This window comes from Camellia sinensis, chromosome 10 (assembly GCF_055761805.1).
Source record: "Camellia sinensis isolate YWXY chromosome 10, ASM5576180v1, whole genome shotgun sequence".
Lineage (NCBI taxonomy): Eukaryota > Viridiplantae > Streptophyta > Magnoliopsida > Ericales > Theaceae > Camellia > Camellia sinensis.
Window position 1 is genome coordinate 151,474,036 of NC_138970.1, and position 20,804 is coordinate 151,494,839.

Genomic DNA, 20,804 nt, shown 5'->3' on the forward strand with positions numbered 1-20,804 from the left:
AAATTAATGTCAACCAAAATTCATAAACAAATGCCAAAAATCTCAATTATTATCAATTTGATAATTTTTCTCGTGTCATTAACCGTAGCAAATATTTATTCCACAAACACAAAACATATTTTTTAAAAAAATTTAAAATTTTCTCATTATCAAAACAAGTGAAAAATTCACTCACTAATAAGTTGGATCCATGGAATAATAATTACAATGGGGAAATTACAATTTGTCTTGTTTATGTTTAGTCATTTTTCTACTTTAGTCTTTCAAGCATTTTTTTTTTTTCACTTTAATCCTTCACGTTATAAATTTTCTCAATTTATTTCAAAACTAACTTATATTTAAAATTAGACAAAAAATAACACATTGATAATCACTTGGCATAAAAAATTGTTACTATATATAAGTCACACATCTAACACAATCCTAAATCTTAATATAATAATATATTTTTTATATGGTGCGGCAACTAACATAGTAATTTTTATCTAATTTTAAAGAGAAATTAATTATCAGTAAATTGAAGGGGAAAAAAATTGAAATATGAAAGGCAAAAGTGAGGGGGAAAAGGACTAAAGTGAAAAAAATATCAAACATAGGAGGGGGAAAGTGTAATTTACCCCTAATCGCCACACCCTATCCGTTTGGTTGGACAGTCAGTGACTGAGTAAACAAAACACACACAAAGCCAACCCACCACCACCATAACCATGGCTTCTCTTCTCTCCCTCTCCTCAACTACTCCAACCAGACCCACTCTCATCCTTCATCACCCCTATTCTCCATTCAAGGTACACACTCTCTCTCTCTCTCTCTCTCTCATCACAATTCTCTATTGCATTGATACATATGAATTGATAGATTTTTTTTTAAAAATCCAATTTTTACTGATTTCTTTGAATTATTGTTCATCAAACAGGGTAATGTGAGAAATCTAAAGGCAACCCAATGTTCCTTTCCTTGTCTGAAAATTCATATCAAGAGCAAAGTGGGTAGTGGTAGAGCAGTGGTGATTCTGGGCAGAGCTTCACCATCCCAATTTGCTTCTGATGATACTGCTACTAGCCCTAATGCTCGGTTTCGGCTCGACAATCTGAGTCCGCAACCGGGTTCCAGAAAGAAGGCCAAGCGAAAGGGCAGGGGCATATCGGCCGGCCAAGGCGGCAGCTGTGGGTTTGGGATGAGGGGTCAGAAATCGAGGTCTGGCCCCGGTGTTCGAAGAGGGTTTGAAGGTGGTCAGATGCCTCTTTATCGACGAATTCCCAAGCTTAGAGGAATTGCTGGAGGTAATTTTAGTCTCTTTCTCTCTTCCCATTGTATATGCTTGTATGTATATTTTTATGTGTGTTTTTGTTGTTCAAAGGGATTTTGGGTTGTGATTGTAGTTGCAAAATTTCTATAGATTTGACTCTGTTTAATTGCACTGCTTATATGGGATAGTGAATATGTTAACAATGCACACCATTTGTTTGGGGAAATGTGTCATTGTGTATGTTTCACTTCGCATTATGGATGCCTGTACTTATGTGTGTGTATGTGTTTTACATGTTTTTGTTGTTTAAAGGGATTTGGGGTTGTGATTGTAGATGCAAAATTTTCAATAGATTCGACTTTGTGTGTTTAATTTCACTGCTTTTATATGGGATAGAGAATATATTTATCATGCGCATAACTTGTTTGGGTAGACGTGTCATTGGGTATATTTTTGCATTATGTATGCTGTATATGTGTGTGTTTTACATGTTTTTGTTATTTAAAGGCATTTTGGGTTGTGATTATAGATGTAAATTTCAATAGATTCAACTGTGTGTGTTTAATTTCAATGCTTATATGGGATAATGAATATGTTTATCACGCACACCAATTGTTTGGGGAAATGTGTCATTGGGTATGTTCAGTTCCATACAGAAATGCATATTATTCTGTAAAGATGATAGGAAATGATATTTGTGTGGTCATCTAAAGGAGTAGGGCGTTGTTGCAAGTATGAAATGAGAATATTACTGGTGAAGCAATTGATCTAGAAACAAGGTGACCAATTCTGTGGAGACACAATGTGTTTGATTTATTTTGCTCATTGTGCAACATTTCCTTGCCACCACTTGCTATGATTGCCAAAATAGTGAAGCCTTGGATTTCTAGGTTTCACCTGAACTAGTGTTTTTTTTTTTTGGTTCTGCTTGTGGCTATTAAGTTCTACATTTCTCATGAATTACAGGCAGCTAAGTCTTTTTCTTATTGGTTATGAGTCTATGACCATACTCTTGATGACTTACTGACAAGTATGTGACCTTCATATATACAAATGTAGGGGTAACAATTTTGGAAGATGCTTTTACAAACAGAACATTCATATATAACTCTTACCCAGGATGATTGCTGGTGGTGGCAATTATGAAGTCAAATGAACCTTGTTGGTCTTTGTTTGGAAATGACAGGAGTCAAATGAGCTATATAATTTGTAATAGTGTTTTTAAGGCACAAAAGTCCAAGTATTTGCATATCCTAATGCAATCAAGATGACCACCTCTTGAGAACAAAAGTCACACAATCAAGCTTTAAGAAAAGATTTTAATAAGCTGGATTTTCTTGAATTAAGTTGTATGATTGAATATTTTTGTTAGTTTCTTAATTGTAAGGTAACCTCCATTGGAGGTGGGTGAATTTGAGCTACTTTTGACCAGCTTGTCATTTGTCATTGAGGTGGTTTCATGTTATTTTTTCACTGACTTTTTGATGGTAGTGGTTGCATGTAGGACACATATCGATAGATTGTTGCATGTAAAGCTATGTGTCACTTGCTTGTCATTGAATTGTTGCATCCAGGCCATGTGTAGTGAGCTTGTTATTGAGTGGATGTATGTCATTTGTCATCTTGTTATTTTGTAGTTTTTTAAGTAATCCCTTCAGCTATCTGTATATAGGGTTGCAATCCTTGTTTTAAAACACTTTTTGGATGAATTGAAATTTCAGATTTTGATATTTTATTGTAGCTTTTTTTTTCCCCCCACTTTTCAAGGCTTGAGTTTTACGCTCAATAGCTCATGGATTTCGAGCCTTACTTTCTAGATTTTGCAAAAATCAATGTAAAACCTGACTTTTGCATACTTTCAGTCTTGATGTAAGTTTTTTCTGGTCCACCATTGATTGTTGTTATTTTAACCTCTGACCAACTACGTCACATCCCAAATGGAATAGTGGTAAAAGAAATGGGACACTGAGAACATGCCCGTAGCTGGTCTAGGATTTGTGATGTTGATCCATGTTAAGAGCTGGGGGGGAGGGGGGGAACACATAGGATCCCTGGTACTTTTTGCAATAAATATGGAAACTGGGAATGAAATGTGATGAATCAGAATAATTCACTAATACTACGGCATGCTGTGAATATTTAATAGTTGAATGAATCCAAAGCATTCCACACCTGCTAAGAGAGGTAAAGCTGGACCCTCTTTTTTTTTTGTGTGTGTAATGTTTAGGTAACAATGTTGTTGCAATGTATTATAACATATATCCAATGAAGTTCTTTCCAATTCAATATCTTTGCGATACATGGTCATCCTTAAGAGGCTTTTTTCAAATAGACTTTCCAGAGAAATTTGGTAACTGGGTTATTTCCTGATCAGCTCTTCTAGTGCATATAATGTGCCGTGTTACATATTCTACAAATATATGAATTTCTTTTCTTTTCCTGATGTTATAAGGTATGCATGCCGGTTTACCAAAGTTCGTCCCAGTAAACTTAAAAGACATTGAAGCCTCAGGATTCCAAGAAGGTGCAGAGGTATCACTGGCATCATTAAAGAAGAAGGGTTTGATAAACCCATCAGGAAGAGAAAGGAGACTCCCTTTAAAGGTAATAAAGAATGATTGGATTTACATTTTATTTAACACATCTAGGGGCATGAAACAACGTTTTGCATTCAGGTTCATATTACGGTTTATGGCTATGTAACATTTTTGTGTGGATGTCCCTTCGTGACGAGAACACATCATTGCCAACCTCAAACAGACTTTCAGAAACATTATTTATCTTGAAAAAAAACTTTGTTTATAGCCTCAGAAAAGATTGTTAGTGAGACATTGCTTGAAAATTGAGAAATTGCTACACTCTGCTCCATGGTTGTAAAAATATGTGTCGTTATTGGGGACACGGTTATACATCAGACAGTATTGGTTGATATATCAATAAATAATGGTATTGGAAGTCAAAGATTGTTAGTGACAAGTTGTTTGAAGGTTGAGAAAATGATATGATTCATAACGGCCGATATTTAAAATCATGCTCTGTTTATATTCTAGAGTCAGTTAAAGGGGAAAAAACCATGTCATTATATTTTCTGTTTCTGTTTAAACATTCTGTAAGCATATCAAAATGATATTTTTCATTAGATATATTTTGCATGTAGAGGTATGCTTAACACTTGCTACTTGAAAGTGACACTTTAGGAATTGGAGTATGACCAGAGTCTTTCTTTCTACTAAATTAAGTATCAAACAGCAATGATATTTAAAATTTCAAAATCCATTTTGTACTCTACGTTTTTGTTGCTCTATTGAAAGTTCTACTTCTATGCTTCTCCAGAAATGTTGGAGATGAGATACAAGCTAAGTAAGAGAGCCCTTCTATTATTGTTGCTATTATGGAACAAATACTTGCAACTTAAGATCCGATTAGTTCAGTAATGATAGCAGATTATTATTTTATTTTTTTTTCTTTTTAGATTGGAAACTGTATTTAGTGAAGGCCTTGTGGTACATGGACTCTGATACAAATGTTTGTGAATAGCATTCATGCAGCATATGAATTATAGGGACTTCTAGTTGGACTTACAGCATTCCCGTAATGTGCAACCCCACTAAATTTTTTTAGCAAAAGTTGATTTTCTCACTTACATAGAGACCCCACTAAATTTTTTTTAGCAATTAAGTTGATTTTCTCACTTACATAGAAACTCAATTATTAGCAATAACATATAAGTGTATGGAACAAAACCATTGGATGGATATGTTCCTCCTCACCTCCTTGTTTTCCTTATTCAATTTAATAAATGGTAACTGGCTAGTATTTCTTTGAATATTTTGAAAACTAAAACTTATGAACTGATCATAGTTTGGTTAATTTGATGTCAAAACCTCTAATTGGTAGGTTTCTGGTTTGGTACATCAGGCCATCATTTGAGAACTAAGAAATTAACACCTATTATTTGGCAACAATTAGAAGAGATTCATGTGACCTTTCCCTACGTAACACATCTTTTTTTACTTTTTCGTTTCTTTCTCCTTTTCCACCTTTTTGTGTTATTATTTTAGTCTTTGTTTAAAAACAAATGGGGAAATTAAAAATAAAAAACTCTAGAGTTTGACCTTGTAATAAAATAAACCCAGAGTTTTTAATTTTGTCAATTTAAACCCCTAACTTTTTATTTGTTTTCAATCTAAACCATTTGCCTATTTTTGTTAAGTAAAATTGATTATAAAAAATAATAAAAAAATTAAAATTAAAAAAAAAAAAAAAAGAAGAAGAAGAAGAAGGTGATATTTTAGTAATTAAAAAGTCAATGAAAAAGTATATTTTAGACATTTTATATATATCTATATTGAGTTTAAAATTAAAATATTCTTTTTCCGTCGATTTTATTAACGAAAATAAACAAATTGTTTAGATTGAGAATAACTTAAAAGATTAAGGTTTAAATTGACAAAATTGAAAACTCAGGGTTTATTTTGTTACAAGGCTCAAGCTCTAGGAGTTTTTTTTGTAATTATCCCAAAAATAATTTAAAATAAATTGCATTTTCTGGTATTTGGTACAACGGAAAATGTTTGCCCTGATCAACAAAATACAAGCCTATCTTGATAGAAAATGTTTTCTACTTTTAAAATGTGGAAAACATTTTTCGAGCTCAATTCTTACCAGTGTCACCACATGACTATCGCCACCATCAACTCCACCACCACCATCAATGCCGCTGCCCCGCCTCCTCCACCACCACTAATACGACATTGGTACATTTGTTTTAAGGACGTAGCCAAACATAGGAAAACATTTTCTAGAAAAATTTTCCACAGAAAATGTTTTTCCTCGAAACAAACAGTCTGTTAAAATCATCTAAAAATCAAAGATAATATAGATATGTGCTTATATATCTCTCTTTGTTTCAGATCCTTGGTGATGGGGAATTGAGTGTGAAGTTGAACTTCAAGGCTCGGGCGTTTTCAGCATCAGCAAAGGAGAAGCTCGAGGCTGCTGGCTGTTCATTAACAGTACTCCCTGGTCGGAAGAAATGGGTAAAGCCATCGGTAGCCAAAAACCTTGCTCGCGCTGAAGAATACTTTGCCAAGAAAAGAGCTGCAGCTGCAGCGGACTCATCCATTGAGACGTCCTCTGCTTGATTTGCTTTTGGCAGCTATGCAATTTGTTGTTGTTGTGTTGGAGATGTAAAGTAGTGACCCTAGACATTTCTGAGAATTTCTTGGTGTTACAGAAGTTTTTCTTGTGTTAGCTTCTTTCTTCCGTTGAATCCAACAGAATATTTTGTTCATTCCTTCAAATTTGGCTCAAGTGTTTTGACTTCCATTGAATCCAACAGAATATTTTGTTCATTCCTTCAAATTTGGCTGAAGTGTTTGGCATAGTCCTATTATTTTGCAACCCAGGAGTTTTTGATATAGGATATTATTAAATTGACCTGAGAATCAGTGAAACCCCTTTTGGCAAAATTTATTTGTAGTATGTTTAACTTAAATTTTAAATTCTTATACTTAAATAGTTATGTACTTGTTTGATAAAACTTTTCTGGTGCCGAACTTATTTGTTTTTTCAACTCAAACTAAAGTCCAAAAAGCGCTCTTTTTAAGTTGGATTTAAGCTGCTTACAAGTTTTGCAAACAGATATTATTTGCTCCAACTGAAAAAACATTTTCTAGCGTATGGTATATACAAAACGTTTTTCATGATAAAAAGAAAATGAGTTAATTCTGGTGAAAAATAGTTCACCTTTTGAGCTGTCTTTTTTACTTATAAAAACAGTGCAAAAAAAGTAAAGAAGTGATATACTCTAAATAAGCCAACAAATCAATAAGTAACTTATTTATGGTGTTGTTAAATGATAATCTAAAGTTTATCAACATTACTTACGAATCCCAACACTACCATTTTTAAGGCCTCTACCAAATTCAAAGAAAGTGCTTTTTTAAATCAAAATAAGATCAAAAAGTTGAAGTTTTTTTGTAATTGGATTTGATTGAATTAGCCTTTCTTAAGCTGCAAATAAGGTGTTCTAAATAGGTCCATTTATTTTGGCGAAAAATATGTTTTTACATTTTCTAACATGTGGTATGGTACAATGAAAAATGTTTTTCATGATGAAAAGAAAATGAGCAGATTCAGTGAAAATCTTTCACTCAAAAAATATCACCAAAACAAACAAAACATTAATTATTGATATTAAAATTTGAAATGTATTGAATTGTGCATTTTTTTATCAGCAATGACGTATTATTTTGAGATGAGTAATGCGTCAATTGTTCGTAAGTCGCAATAGGATGAATAAACAAAAACACATAATATGACACATAATTTATGTGAACTAATAAAATTAATTAAAAATGAGTTCATTAACAAATTTTATAAAAATCTTTTTTGGTGTATATTATTTGTTTATTTTTGTATTAATAACAAGAAGTGATAGTGAGAATTATTAGTCTAATAAATGAGGGTTGGATTTACATTTGGCAAAGAACCCTGTCACTGTCAAATGAGAGAAGGTAAAGAGTGATTTTGGAATTTGATTGTGTTGTTTGGCCTTATTAAGGTTGGGTTATGCCTAAAACATTTCTTTGTCTGTACAAAGTTTGTTTGAACACACAATTATATGCTCCAACTCACCAAAGTAATTTGCTTCTCTTTTTCCCATTTTTTTTTTTTTGGTTTTGCTTTTGGTTTCATGTGATGTATGACCTAACTTTGACAACCAGAGTTGTTTTTTTAATAGTGACAAGCACAGTTAATAAACCTGTTCAATGTGTGATTGGGAAAAAAGACCTTATAAAAGTAAAGATAATACCAAGTAGAATTGGCAAGTGATATATGACACATCTTATTGAATGGTGACAGCTGGAACCAACCTCCACCTCTTGATTACAATTTTTTTTTTTTTTTTTTGGGGGGGGGGGGGGAGGGGGTTTTGATTGAGAAAAATTACATAGTGGTGGAACACTGAAAAAATATTTTAAATTTTACAGTGATGTAAATTTTTATTTTTATTTTTATTTTTTTTTGTGTATGAGTGAGTCCTTTCGTTTGTCATAATTGCTCCCAAAAAAAATTTATCTATATTTTAATTTTTTTTTTTCACTATCTCAATGATTTACAATTTTCTCAATTGATAAGTTTACTTAGGGTTCATTTGGAAAAAAACAAAATATTTAGCATGATTTTTAGGCTTTTTAGCTAATTAGTCTGGCTAAATTAGTTCTGTTTAGAAATAATCTTTTGATTTTTTTGACCTCTTTTTTTTGTGACAAAAAAAAGTGAAATGATTATGGTTTGAATGTGACATTTTATCTTATTAATTTATTTAACTTATTTTATATTTTGAACTTTTTTAATCCTAACCTAAACCCAACTCACTTGCCCAACGAAAACTTGGCCTAAAATGAAGAGTTGATAACCATGATGAATGAGAGGAATTTTGAAAGGAAATGGTAATATGATTTCAGATTTTTATGATTTTAACGTTTGGAATGAATTAGAATTTTGTTTCTAGTAAAAATCATATTACCAAGTTAGGTAGAAATTTGATTCTCTCACTTATCCATGAGAATCTCACATTCTTTGAGAAATATTAATTATTTATGAGTAAAAAATAATAATTTAGACCACAATATGCAAACATTTCTTGTTTTTGTATTGAAGATTTTATACTAAACTAAATGCTTGAATAACATTGACACATAAATTTTATTATTAGTAGTGACATTCAAGTTCTCCTTTAAGATTCTTATCATTCAAACATAACCTTATTTTACCTCCACCTTTTTCTATCTTTTTTTTTTTTTCTTTGGGTTAAAGTTTAGGGTTTAAGAATTATCAACTTAGAAATTACTTATATTTTTTTTTTTATAAAAGAAAATTGCTTTAGAATTTTTATAAGGAAAAAGAAATGGTTAAAGTTTCGGGTTTAGTATTTTTTTTACAACTTATAAGGGAAATAAACTAAAAATAATAATTATTAAAAAATACCAGGAGATGTGTTTTTAGTTTTCTTTTTTATTATTATTAACTTTTAATTTGCTAAAAACTGCACTAAAGAAACTCAATAACCACTTTTTAGTATCTATTGAAAGAAAAAAATTAAAAAACTAATTTGGTAAAATATACAAAATATTCATTATTTTCATATGATTTTTTCTTTCATAAAAAAAATAAATTTTTAAATTCAAAATACATTTTTCAATCTTTACTTTTACCAAATTAATTTCTAATTTTTTTCAAATATTAAAAAAATATATTTTAAAACTCAACCACACAATCCTCTCCGCTCAATTTTGGCAAATGTGGTACAATGGTAAAAACAAAATATTTATTATAGGGGAATATTTTATGAGAGTGGTGAATATTTGTCCACTTACCCATGTTTGTTTGGCTAAATTGGAGAAAGAGCTGAACTAAAAATCACAGTCCACCATGTGAGATCTTGTCACTTTCAAATCTGTGAGTTTGGCATTTGGTTGGCCAATTTTGTTAGTTTGGCTAGAATATTAATATCACAAAATTTTAATCTTACAAAATAATGGTATGTTTAGGGAAGATTAGTAATACATTCTTTTATATGTTTTTATTAGAGTTTCAGTTTACTTAATGTTGGTTTGCTAGTTGAAATCCTTGAGATTTCAAATTTTGAAAGGAGTAAAAAAAAAATTTAATATAAATTGTAAAAAATAACCTTAGGAACCAAAAACACTAAGGGTTCATTTAGCATGAAGGTTTGGGTTGGGTTTTGGTTATTTTAGTCATAAAAATATTAAATAAATTTTTTAGCCTAATAAGACAAGGGTGATGTTTGGTTTTCATTTTTGGCTAAATAATCATAAAAAGATAAAAAAAAAATGTGAAAAAATCATAAAAAGACAAAAATCACAAAAAAATAAAAAATAAAAATTCACCATTTCAAAGCTAAAAAGCCAAAAAAAGCAAATCAAAAATACCAAACGAATAAAAAAATGTCAGGCTAAAAAAGTCAAAAGAGCCAAAAAGTCAACTAAAAAAGTCATTGCGACACGAAAATAAAATGTCATATCTAAATCATAATCATTTCATTTTTTATCTTACGAAAGTCAAAAAAATTAAAAAAATCATCACAAGCAAGACATTTTAATCTTAGTCTAAAATAGTCAAAAAAATTCACGTCCCAAACAAAGACTAAAACAGTGTTTATTCTCTATAACTCTCTCTGCCTCTCACATCTCTGTAACTTTTGATTTCTCACTCTCTCTTGCGCTACCTTGACCATATCCACTGACCCCAATTCAATCACATGTATTGCCATTGCATATGCTCTTTCCATTCAAAATTGTTGTCACCGCCATCAATCTCCTTCATCCACCAGCGCCAACCATGCTCTATTGACTCGAAATGGTCATTGTCATCACCAATCTTTCAACTACCTTTGCTCTCTCTCTCTCTCTCTCCCCTATTTCCTTTCTCTTTGTCTTATATGTAAATTGTTGATTAATAAAGATCTGAGCATTGTTATTTTATTTTGTATGTTTTTGTTGGAAATGGTTTTTATAAAACATTATTTTTTGGCTAAGCTAAAATAAAAGTGGGTCCCACATATTATTTTTAATGAGTTTGGATGATAACGTGTTCTATGTCGCATGATAAATAACAATGAAAATTCAACACGCATATGAACTTCATAAAAATGACATTTGGTGAGTTTTCTACACATTATGGAATGTGCTTGTTCTACGTAAGAAAGCAAAAAGATTTTATATGAGTTCATGAGTCTTAAGGTTGACACTGCACGGGTATAGATTATGGGCACTATAAGAAAAAGCATCATTGGCAACTAAAAAATCACCTTTGGTCGTTGAAAGTGTAGGTTTTGACGACTAAAAAAGCATTAGTAGCCAAATGTAATGATTTTTGGCGACTAAAAAAATTTAGTTGCCAAAAGTATAGGTTTTGGCGACTAAAAATCTGTTTGGTCACCGATATATGGCTTTTACCGACTAAAAAAATTTTAGCAGCCAAAAGTAAGGCTTTTTGGTGACTTAAAAAAATTTAGTAGCCAAAAGTGAGGCATTGAGCGACTAAAAAGTTGTTTGGTTGCCAAAAGTGAGGCTTTTACCGACTAAAAAAATTTTAGTAGCCAAAAGTGAAGCTTTTTGGCGACTAAAAATAATTTTGTAGCCAAAAGTGAGGCATTGGGCGACTAAAAAGCTATTTGGTCGCCAAAAGTGAGGTTTTTACCAACTAAAAAAATCTTAGTAGCCAAAAGTGAAACTTTTTGGCGACTAAAAACAAGTTTAGTGGCCAAAAGTGATAATTTTAGAGTGGAAATTAATTTTTTTAACGACTAAAAAATAATTAGTAGCCAAAAGTATAGAATTAGCCACCAAAATTATGTTTAGTCGCCAAAAGTGGTCTCTTTTTTTTACATAAATTATGTTCAATAAAAAATAAATATCTTTATATATATATATATATATATATATATACTTTTATATTAATACGGATCTACGTACTATATAAATAATATACGTTGCATATATAATCACATGGTGTTATAAAGGTATAGTGGAAAGAGTGTGTTGTATAGGGTTTATGATGTGGGGAGGTTGATAGTTCAAATCTCCACAAGAGCATATGAGAAGCTAGTGAGTGTAATTTTTGTTGTTCACAAATGAGCTTTTGGCGACTAAAAGGTTTAGTCGCCAATTCCTTGAGTATTGGCTACTAAAACATTGGTTGGTAAATGTATAATTTAAAAAATATAATTGATTATATAAAAATTTTTTAGTCGTCAATACCTTTCCCACCGTCTTTCGGCGACCAAACCGGCGACTAAAAATTTTAGTCAGGAAAACTAAAAAATCAATATTTAGCGACTAAAAATTGACTTTTTTTTTCTTGTAGTGGGGTTAAGTCCATATTATATATATATATATTTTTAAAAAAACATTTGAAGTTTTGCACAAATTTTGAAATTCAAATCGTTTATGCCAAAATTTGAAATTTAAAATTTTCCAATTGCCTCCCTTTTGATCCATTGCGTTTCAAATCACACCTTTCCGGCCACTCTAAACAGCCATAAAGGCATCTCCGAACAGGCACCTCTTTGGCTATAAATAACCTTCTCTATTTTCTGAAATCCTTATTGAATTCATTCCATTTTTCCATCTTCATTTCTTCCTTTCTCGTTCTTCGCTATCCTTTACTTCTGTATATTTCTACAAATTAGTATTTAGGAAGAGTCTATAAGAAAGAAAGAGTTACCACTAGGGATGTAAGAAAAATTTTAAAAATCGACTAAATCAATTGAATCGAATCAAACCGACTATATTTTGTCTGTTTTTAACAAGAATCGGTCTATATAGTTTTTAAATTTGATTTTTTCAATTTTTGGTTCGGTATTGATTTGAACACCTTGCGCACCAAACTAATCGAAACCGACCGCTTCAACATATATTGTATTTATAATATATATAATCTAATAATATAATGATATTAATAAGTATATTACATTATTAACCATAATTAATTAATTTTATCATCTCTATAACCTAAGTTTGTAAACTCTTATTATATATCTTAACTCTAACTCATTATTCTTGAAACCTTAGTATTTTTTAACTTTTTTTTTTGTTTTTATTTTTGTTAATCTAAAAATTGAAAAATATGTATTAAATAGATAGATTGGATATATTTGAAATGGTGGACAAATAACTAATTTAATATTTTTATATAGATTAGTGATTATATTAAAAGTATATCAAGTTTGAAAGGTCCTAAACTGGCTAAACTGAACTGAACCGAACCGAACCGAAACATTTCAATCGGTGCGGTTTTGATGAGAAAAGTGCTCTGTATCAGTATTCAAAATAATAAAATCGACATTATCAATTTGGTAAACTTTTTTATCTAAATACCAACCGTACACCGATTACATCCCTGGTTATAACATTTGTTGGTTGGCCAAGCTTGGAATTATAGTTTTACTCACTGACATTCAATGTTGTAATTTTTATTTTAAATTGAAAATTTTGTTTTGAAAATAATAAAATTTCACTGATTTAGAATATTAAAATTTCATTTCGACGAAACTTCACCAAAAAATAGTCACTAACAACTAACAGTGATTACTGAAAAGTTGTCATCAACGGTCAAAAGTGATCGTCGGCAGCCGAAAGTAATAATGGTAGTCAGAGGTGGTGCGATAACGAAACTGTACTAAGGGTGTGTTTGTTTGGACAGACTAGATAAGGAGGATTGTAATCTACCGGACTGTTAGTCCTGAGATACATTGTCTCCATACTATTTAGTTGGACTGAATTTGTATCATATATTTGTTTAGTCATGAGATTAGATATCTCAATTGGACTATTTTATTGAATCCAATGTTTGATTGGATGGAGTGGAAAAGAATAAATGTTCAAAAGATTATTTTATCCATGTAATTTATAATTTATATTTTTTTTATTTAATATATAATTTTAAATTTGTAATCTGAATTTGATAATTCATAATTTAACAACACTAAAAAAATTTAATTTATAATGCCATAATTTTTAATTTATTATTTTTAATTAAATTTAATTTATAATTTATGATTTATATTTTTTATTTAATATATAATTTTAAATTTATAATTTATAATTTATAAATGTTCAAAAGATTAGGGGAAAATGTAATAACAACACTAAAAAAATTTAATTTATAAATATTTTTAATTTTTTATCATTTAATTTAGTGAGAACTATTAGAAAATCATTTTTTAAGTGTTTGTATCCCAATTAGTCCATAAGATATTCTTGTTTTCCAATAAGTCCTATTATTTGAACGTTTGATCTACCAAATCCTAATTCTCACATTTAAAGTATTTTATGGATATATCCACCCTTACAAATATTTTTTAAACAGTTAGTAATTTAGTGATGTGAACATTCGTATTTTATAATGTGAATATTCACATTGAAGTATGAATGTTCACATTAACGATATAAATATTCACATTAATGATGTGAATATTCACATCACAGACATGTAGAGATATGCTTAACATTTGCTACTTGAAAGTGACACTTTAGGAATTAGAGTCTTTTATTTCTACTAAGTATCAAAACAGCAATATGATTTAAAATTTCAAAATCCATTTTGTACTCTACTTTTTTGTTGCTCCATTGACGGTTCTCCTTTTACATGTTTGATTGGGTAGATTAGAGTATGAGATTAGAATTATTAATCCGTGGTCCAATTATCTCATGTTTGTTTTAACATTTTGGTTTAGGATTATTAATCCAATGGATAATTAATCCAACAAATTTGTAGGATTATTAGTAATGGGGTAGGGGTGAGATTATTAATCCAATAGATATTAATCAAATTGGATAGTGAATACTACACTAATTTAATAAGATTATTAATATTTCACTATTAATCTTTTAAATCAAACATGACCTTATGCTTCTCTAGAAATGTTGGAGATGAGATACAAGCTAAGTTAGAGAGCCCTTCTCTTATTGCTGCTATTATTAAGATCCGATTAGTTCAGTAATGATAGCAGATTATTATTATTATTATTTTCTTTTTAGATTGGAAACTATATTTAGTGAAGGCTTATGGTACATGGACTCTGATACAAATGTTTGTGAAAAGCATTGATGCAGCATATGAATTATAGGGACTTCTAGTTGGACTTATAGCATTCCCGTGATGTGCAACCCCACTAAATTTTTTTTAGCAATTAAGTTGATTTTCCCACTTACATAGAAACTCAATTATTTGCAATAACTTATAAGCGTATCGAGCAAAACCATTGGATGGATATGTTCCTCCTCACCTCCTTGTTTTCCTTATTCAATTTAATAAATGGTAACTGGTTAGTATTTCTGTAAAACGTATGAATTGATCATGGTTTGGTTACTTTGATGTCAAAACCTGTAATTGGTAGGTTTCTGATTTGGTACATCAGGCCATCATTTGAGAACTAAGAAATTAACCCCTATTATTTGGCAACAATTGGAAGAGACTCATTTAACCTTTCCCTATGTAACACATCTTTATTTTTTTTTTTTTGTTTCTTTCTCCTTTTCCACCTTTTTATGTTATTATTTTACTCTTTGTTTGTTTTGGTGAAAAATATTTTCTAGAAAAAATGGGGAAATTAAAATAATTAAAAAAAAAAAACTCTAGAGTTTGACCCTTGTAATAAAACAAACCCAGAGTTTTTAATTTTGTCAATTTAAACCCCAAACTTTTTATTTGTTTTCAATCTAAACCATTTGTCTATTTTTGTTAAATAAAATTGATAAAAATAAATAAATAAAAAGAAAAAAAGAAGGATTTTAGTTATTAAAAAGTCAATGAAAAAGTATATTTTAGACATTTTATATATATCCATCAATTTAATTAACGAAAATAGACAAATTGTTTAGATTGAGAATAAATTAAAAGATTAAGGTTTAAATTGACAAAATTAAAAATTAAAAATTTATTTTTTTACAAGGCTCAAGCTCTAAGAGTTTTTTTTTGTAATTATCCAAAAAATATATATTGCATTTTTTGGTATGTGGTATAACGGAAAATGTTTGTCATGATCAACAAAAGCCTATTTGGATAGAAAATGTTTTTCACTTTTAAAATGTGGAAAACATTTTTCGAGCTCAATTCTTACCAATATCACTACACTACTATCGCTACCATCAACTCCACCACCACCATCAATGCCGCTGCCCCGCCTCCTCCACCACCACTAATACGGCATTGGTACATTTGTTTCAAGGACGTAGCCAAACATAGGAAAACATTTTCTAGAAAAATTTTCCATAGAAAATGTTTTTCCTCGAAACAAACAGAATGTTAAAATCATCTTAAAATCAAAGATAATATAGATATGTGCATATGTATCTCTCTTTGTTTCAGATCCTTGGTGATGGGGAATTGAGTGTGAAGTTGAACTTCAAGGCTCGGGCCTTTTCAGCATCAGCAAAGGAGAAGCTCGAGGCTGGTCGGAAGAAATGGGTAAAGCCATCGGTAGCCAAAAACCTTGCTCGTGCTGAAGAGTACTTTGCCAAGAAAAGAGCTGCAGCTGCAGCGGACTCATCCATTGAGACGTCCTCTGCTTGATTTGCTTTTGGCAGCTATGCAATTTTTGTTGTTGTATTGGAGATGTAGAGTAGTGTCCCTAGACATTTCTGAGAATTTCTTGGTGTTACAGAAGTTTTTCTTGTGTTAGCTTCTTTCTTCCATTGAATCCAACAGAATATTTTGTTCATTCCTTCAAATTTGGCTAAAGTGTTTGACATACTCCAATTATTTTGCAACCCAGGAGTCTTTGATATAGGATATTATTAAATTGACCTGAGAATCAGTGAAACCCCTTTTGGCCAAATTTATTTGTAGTATAACTTAAATTTTAAATTCTTATACTTAAATAGTTATGTACTTGTTTGATAAAACTTTTCAAGTGACGAACTTATTTGTTTTTTCAACTCAAACTAAGTCCAAAAAGCGCTCTTTCTAAGTTGGATTTAAGCTGCTTATAAGTTTTGCAAACAGGTACTTATTTTGTTCGAACTGAAACATTTTCTTTCGTATACAAAAACGTTTTTCATGATAAAAAATAAAATGAGTTAATTTTGGGGCAACTTATTTATGGTGTTGTTAAATGATAATTCAAAGTTTATCAACTTGGGAATGGCTTCCCTCCAGACTGGAATGTACTATTAGACCTGTGGGGGTTCACCATGGGTTCTGTTTTGATAATCCGAACCGTTGATGTGTAGAACTCGTCGAGCACTATATGCCCGTAAAAAATCACGTTGATTGGATATCAATAGCTATGTGATCAAATCAGATTTTTGTCAGTCATTTATTTTTCACTATCCATTTTTTTCATACAAAGCTAATTTAATCACATAGCTATCAATATCTAATCCATGTGATTTTTTATAGGCATATAGTATTCGACGAGTTTTATATATTGAACGGTTTAAATTATCAAAACGGGATCCATGATAAACCTCCACAGTAATACCATCCAATAACTTAAGGGAAGCCATTCTCTATCAACATTACTTACAAATCCCAACACTACCATTTTTAAGGCCTCTACCAAATTCAAAGAAAGTGTTTTTTTAAATAAAAAAAAAAAGATCAAAAGTTGAAGTTTTTTTTTTAATTGGATTTGAGGATTTTTTTTTTTTTTCCCTCTCTCTTTTGAATTAGGCCTTCTCAAGCTGCAAATAAGGTGTTCTAAATAGGTCCATTTATTTTGGCGAAAAATATGTTTTTACATTTTCTACCATGTGGTATGGTATAATGAAAAATGTTTTTCATGATAAGAAGAAAATAAGCAAATTCAGTGAAAATATTTCACTTAAAAAAATATCACCAAAACAAACAAAACATTAATTATCGATATTAAAATCTGAGATGCATTGAATTGTGCATTTTTTTTTTTATCAGTGGTGACGTATTATTTTGAGATGAGTAATACGTCAATTGTTCGCGAGTGACAATAGGATGAAGAAATAAAAATACATAAATTAATCACAAAATATAACATACAATTTATGTGAACTTATAAAAAAATTTAAAAATGAGTTTCATTAACAAATTTTATAAAAAAAAATTTCCGTGTATATTATTTGTTTATTTTTGTATTAATAACAAGAAGTGATAGTGAGAATTACTAGTCTAATAATTGGATTTCTATTTGACAAACAACCCTGTCACTGTCAAATGGGAGAAGATAAAGAGTGATTTTGGAATTGGATTGTGTTGTTTGGACTTATTAATGATGGGTTATGCCTAAAACATTTCTTTGTCTGTACAAAGTTTGTTTGAGCACGCAATTTATATGCTCCAACCCACCAAAGTAATTTGCTTCTTTTTTTTTTTTTTTGGGTGGATTTTGGTTTCATGTGATGTATGACCTAACTTTGACAGCCAGAATTTTTTTAATGGTGACAACTGCAGTTAATAAACCTGTTCATTGTGTGATTGGAAAAAAAGACCTTTATAGAAGGAAAGATAATCAGGACTGCATACCAAGTAGAATTGGCAAGTGATATATATGACACGTCTTATTGAATGGTGACAGCTGGAACCAACCTCCACCTCTTGATTACAATTTATTTATTTATTTTTGGGTGTTTGATTAAGAAAAATTACAAAGTTGCGGAACACTGAAAAAATATTTTAAATTTTACAGTGGTGTAATTTTATTTTATTTTTGTGTGTAAGTCCTTTCTTTTGTCATAATTGCTCCCAAAAAAATTTGGAAAATGTTTGAGGGCCACAATTTTTGTGGCCACAATGGCTCAAAACTGTCAAAACGACGTCGTTTTGGGTGCAAAACATGCCAAAACGACGTCGTTTTGGCAGTTTTGAACCATTGTGGCCACAAAAATTGTGGCCCTCTAGCATTGTTGAAAAAATTTTATCTGTATTTTAATTATTTTTTCACTATCTCAATGATTTGCAATTTTCTCAATTGACAAGTCAACATAGGGCCGTTTGGGAAAAAAAAAAAAAATAGCCAGACCGTTAGGCTATTTAGGCTAGGTTTGGAAAGATGATTTGTGACAAAAATAGTCACAAAAGATAAAATAGATTATTTTAGTCATAACAAATAAAACATCACATCCAACCCATAATCATTACACTCTTCTCTCACAAAAAAAAGTCAAAATAGTCAAAAAGTCAAAAAGTCCTTCCCAAACCAAGCTTTTTAGCCCAGGCTAAAATAGTCAAAAAAATCAAAAAGTTAAAAAGCCAACCCACTTTCCAAACGAACCATTAGTTAATTTAGTATGGCTAAATTAGTTCCGTTTAGAAATAATTTTTTGATTTTTTTTTTTACTTTTTTGTTTTTTTGACAAAAAAAAATTAAAATGATTATGATTTGAATATGACATTTTATCTTATTAATTTATTTAACTTATTTTATATTTTTATACTTTTTAAATGCCAACTTAAACCCAACTCACTTGCCCAACGAGAACTTGGCCTAAAATGAAGAGTTGATAACTTTAATGAATGAGAGGAATTTTGAAAAGAAATGTTAATATGATTTCAGATTTTTAACCTAAAATGAAGAGTTGATAACTTTAATGAATGAGGGGAATTTTGAAAAGAAATGGTAATATGATTTCAGATTTTTATGATTTTAACGTTAGGAATGAATTAGAATTTTGTTTCTAATATAATCAGATAATCAAATTAGGTAGAAATTTGATTCTCTTACTTATTTACTAGCAGTAACCCGTACGATGCACGAAAAAATAGACTATATATATTTTGTGTGATAAATAAATCATCTTAATCTTAAATTATATCTTAATAGCGACAAGCCATAATATTAAGCCATCTAGGTAGATGTCAAGAATAATTAACCCACAAAATTTTACAACAAAATTTGATATGCATAAGAAATTATTAATTATAAAAATTGTTGAGAATAATAGTATCACAATCACTTAATAACATAAATAATTTGTATCAAACTAAACAAAATATTAAAAGAGAAAAATTCTATAAGCTCAAAAAAGTTATCATAAATTTACTTGGACTTTTAAATCAGTGGTGTATATTATTATTGTGCGATCAAATTATGAATAAATATCAATTTTTAATTATAATTTATAAGTAGTTTTTTAAAAAATTTAATCTAAGTTTGTTGTCTTGCTTATAAAAAGAACTTCTCAAACAAATCATTAATTGATTATATTAGCAACTCTCTATTTTTTGATTTCCTCTATCAATGACACACTCATATCATATCAAAGTATAAATCATTCTCCATAGTTTGAATAATACTTGCATAGTTCCTACGTCATTTTAAAAAAATTAATCAAGATAAGAATGTCATAGTATTATAAAAATTATATAAGCGAATAGTTTTAATCCATTTTATTTATAAAAAAATGATAAAAAATTATTTGAATTGTACTTGAAAAAATATAACAAATGATAGATTTAATCATTATATACCCAAAAAAAAATTATATCGGTTACTCAACGAAAAAATGGTCAAATACAAATAGAGTCATGAATATTGAATTAAATCATATGAGCTCTAAATTGATAGTATCATCTAGCAAATCAACTAATAATAACATAGAGATATTGACAAATATGTAGTACTTCCCTATCATCTTTGTATTATATTCATTTATTTCATATATTATATAAAAGTTTTATTCGTCTCGATCATTCAATAAAATAAGGATGAAGAAAACAAATTTGATAAGAAATTGATTCTAAACTTAATTATTGAAAAAACAAAAATTTCAAAGAGAGAATTTAGAGATAGGATTGAAGAAATACTATAACGAATGACAGCCTTACAAAAAAATTAAAAAAAAAAGCATAACAATGATCTAATGCAAATTATTTTTAATAACTAATAGAAACAATCTCAAATTATTACCTTTTATAAATAAAGTGAAGAAAATTAATTGTGAGGTTTTTGTGCTACCTTCTCCGATGTAGCCTTTATTATTTCGTTATTAATACTATTCTCATTCAGGGCGATAATTTTTATTTATTTTTTATTTTTTTATCATGCGGT

At 29.8% G+C, this 20,804-nt stretch overlaps 1 protein-coding gene across 2 annotated transcripts; it reads left to right on the top strand.

Annotated features, from left to right (window-relative positions):
- Positions 1 to 576: 576 nt before the first annotated feature.
- RPL15 (ribosomal protein L15) lies at positions 577 to 16,551 on the top strand. Of its 2 annotated transcripts, none has more exons than XM_028236991.2 (4): positions 577 to 788; positions 917 to 1,283; positions 3,702 to 3,853; positions 6,163 to 6,613. In XM_028236991.2, exons 1-4 carry the CDS (start codon positions 708 to 710, stop codon positions 6,391 to 6,393), a joined length of 831 nt encoding a protein of 276 aa, XP_028092792.2. In that variant the 5' UTR covers positions 577 to 707; the 3' UTR covers positions 6,394 to 6,613. The 2 variants fall into 2 exon arrangements, with proteins under 2 accessions (XP_028092792.2, XP_082748737.1); XM_082892611.1 differs by lacking the exon at positions 6,163 to 6,613 and adding an exon at positions 16,151 to 16,551 and having other exon boundaries at positions 629 to 788.
- Positions 16,552 to 20,804: the final 4,253 nt, after the last annotated feature.

Coding starts and splice junctions, on each gene's coding strand:
- RPL15 (XM_028236991.2), top strand. CDS start 708: ATGGCTTCTCTTCTCTCCCTCTCCTCAACTACTCCAACCAGACCCACT. Junction 789..916: donor ACCCCTATTCTCCATTCAAG/GTACACACTCTC, acceptor TTCATCAAACAG/GGTAATGTGAGAAATCTAAA. Junction 3,854..6,162: donor AAAGGAGACTCCCTTTAAAG/GTAATAAAGAAT, acceptor TCTTTGTTTCAG/ATCCTTGGTGATGGGGAATT.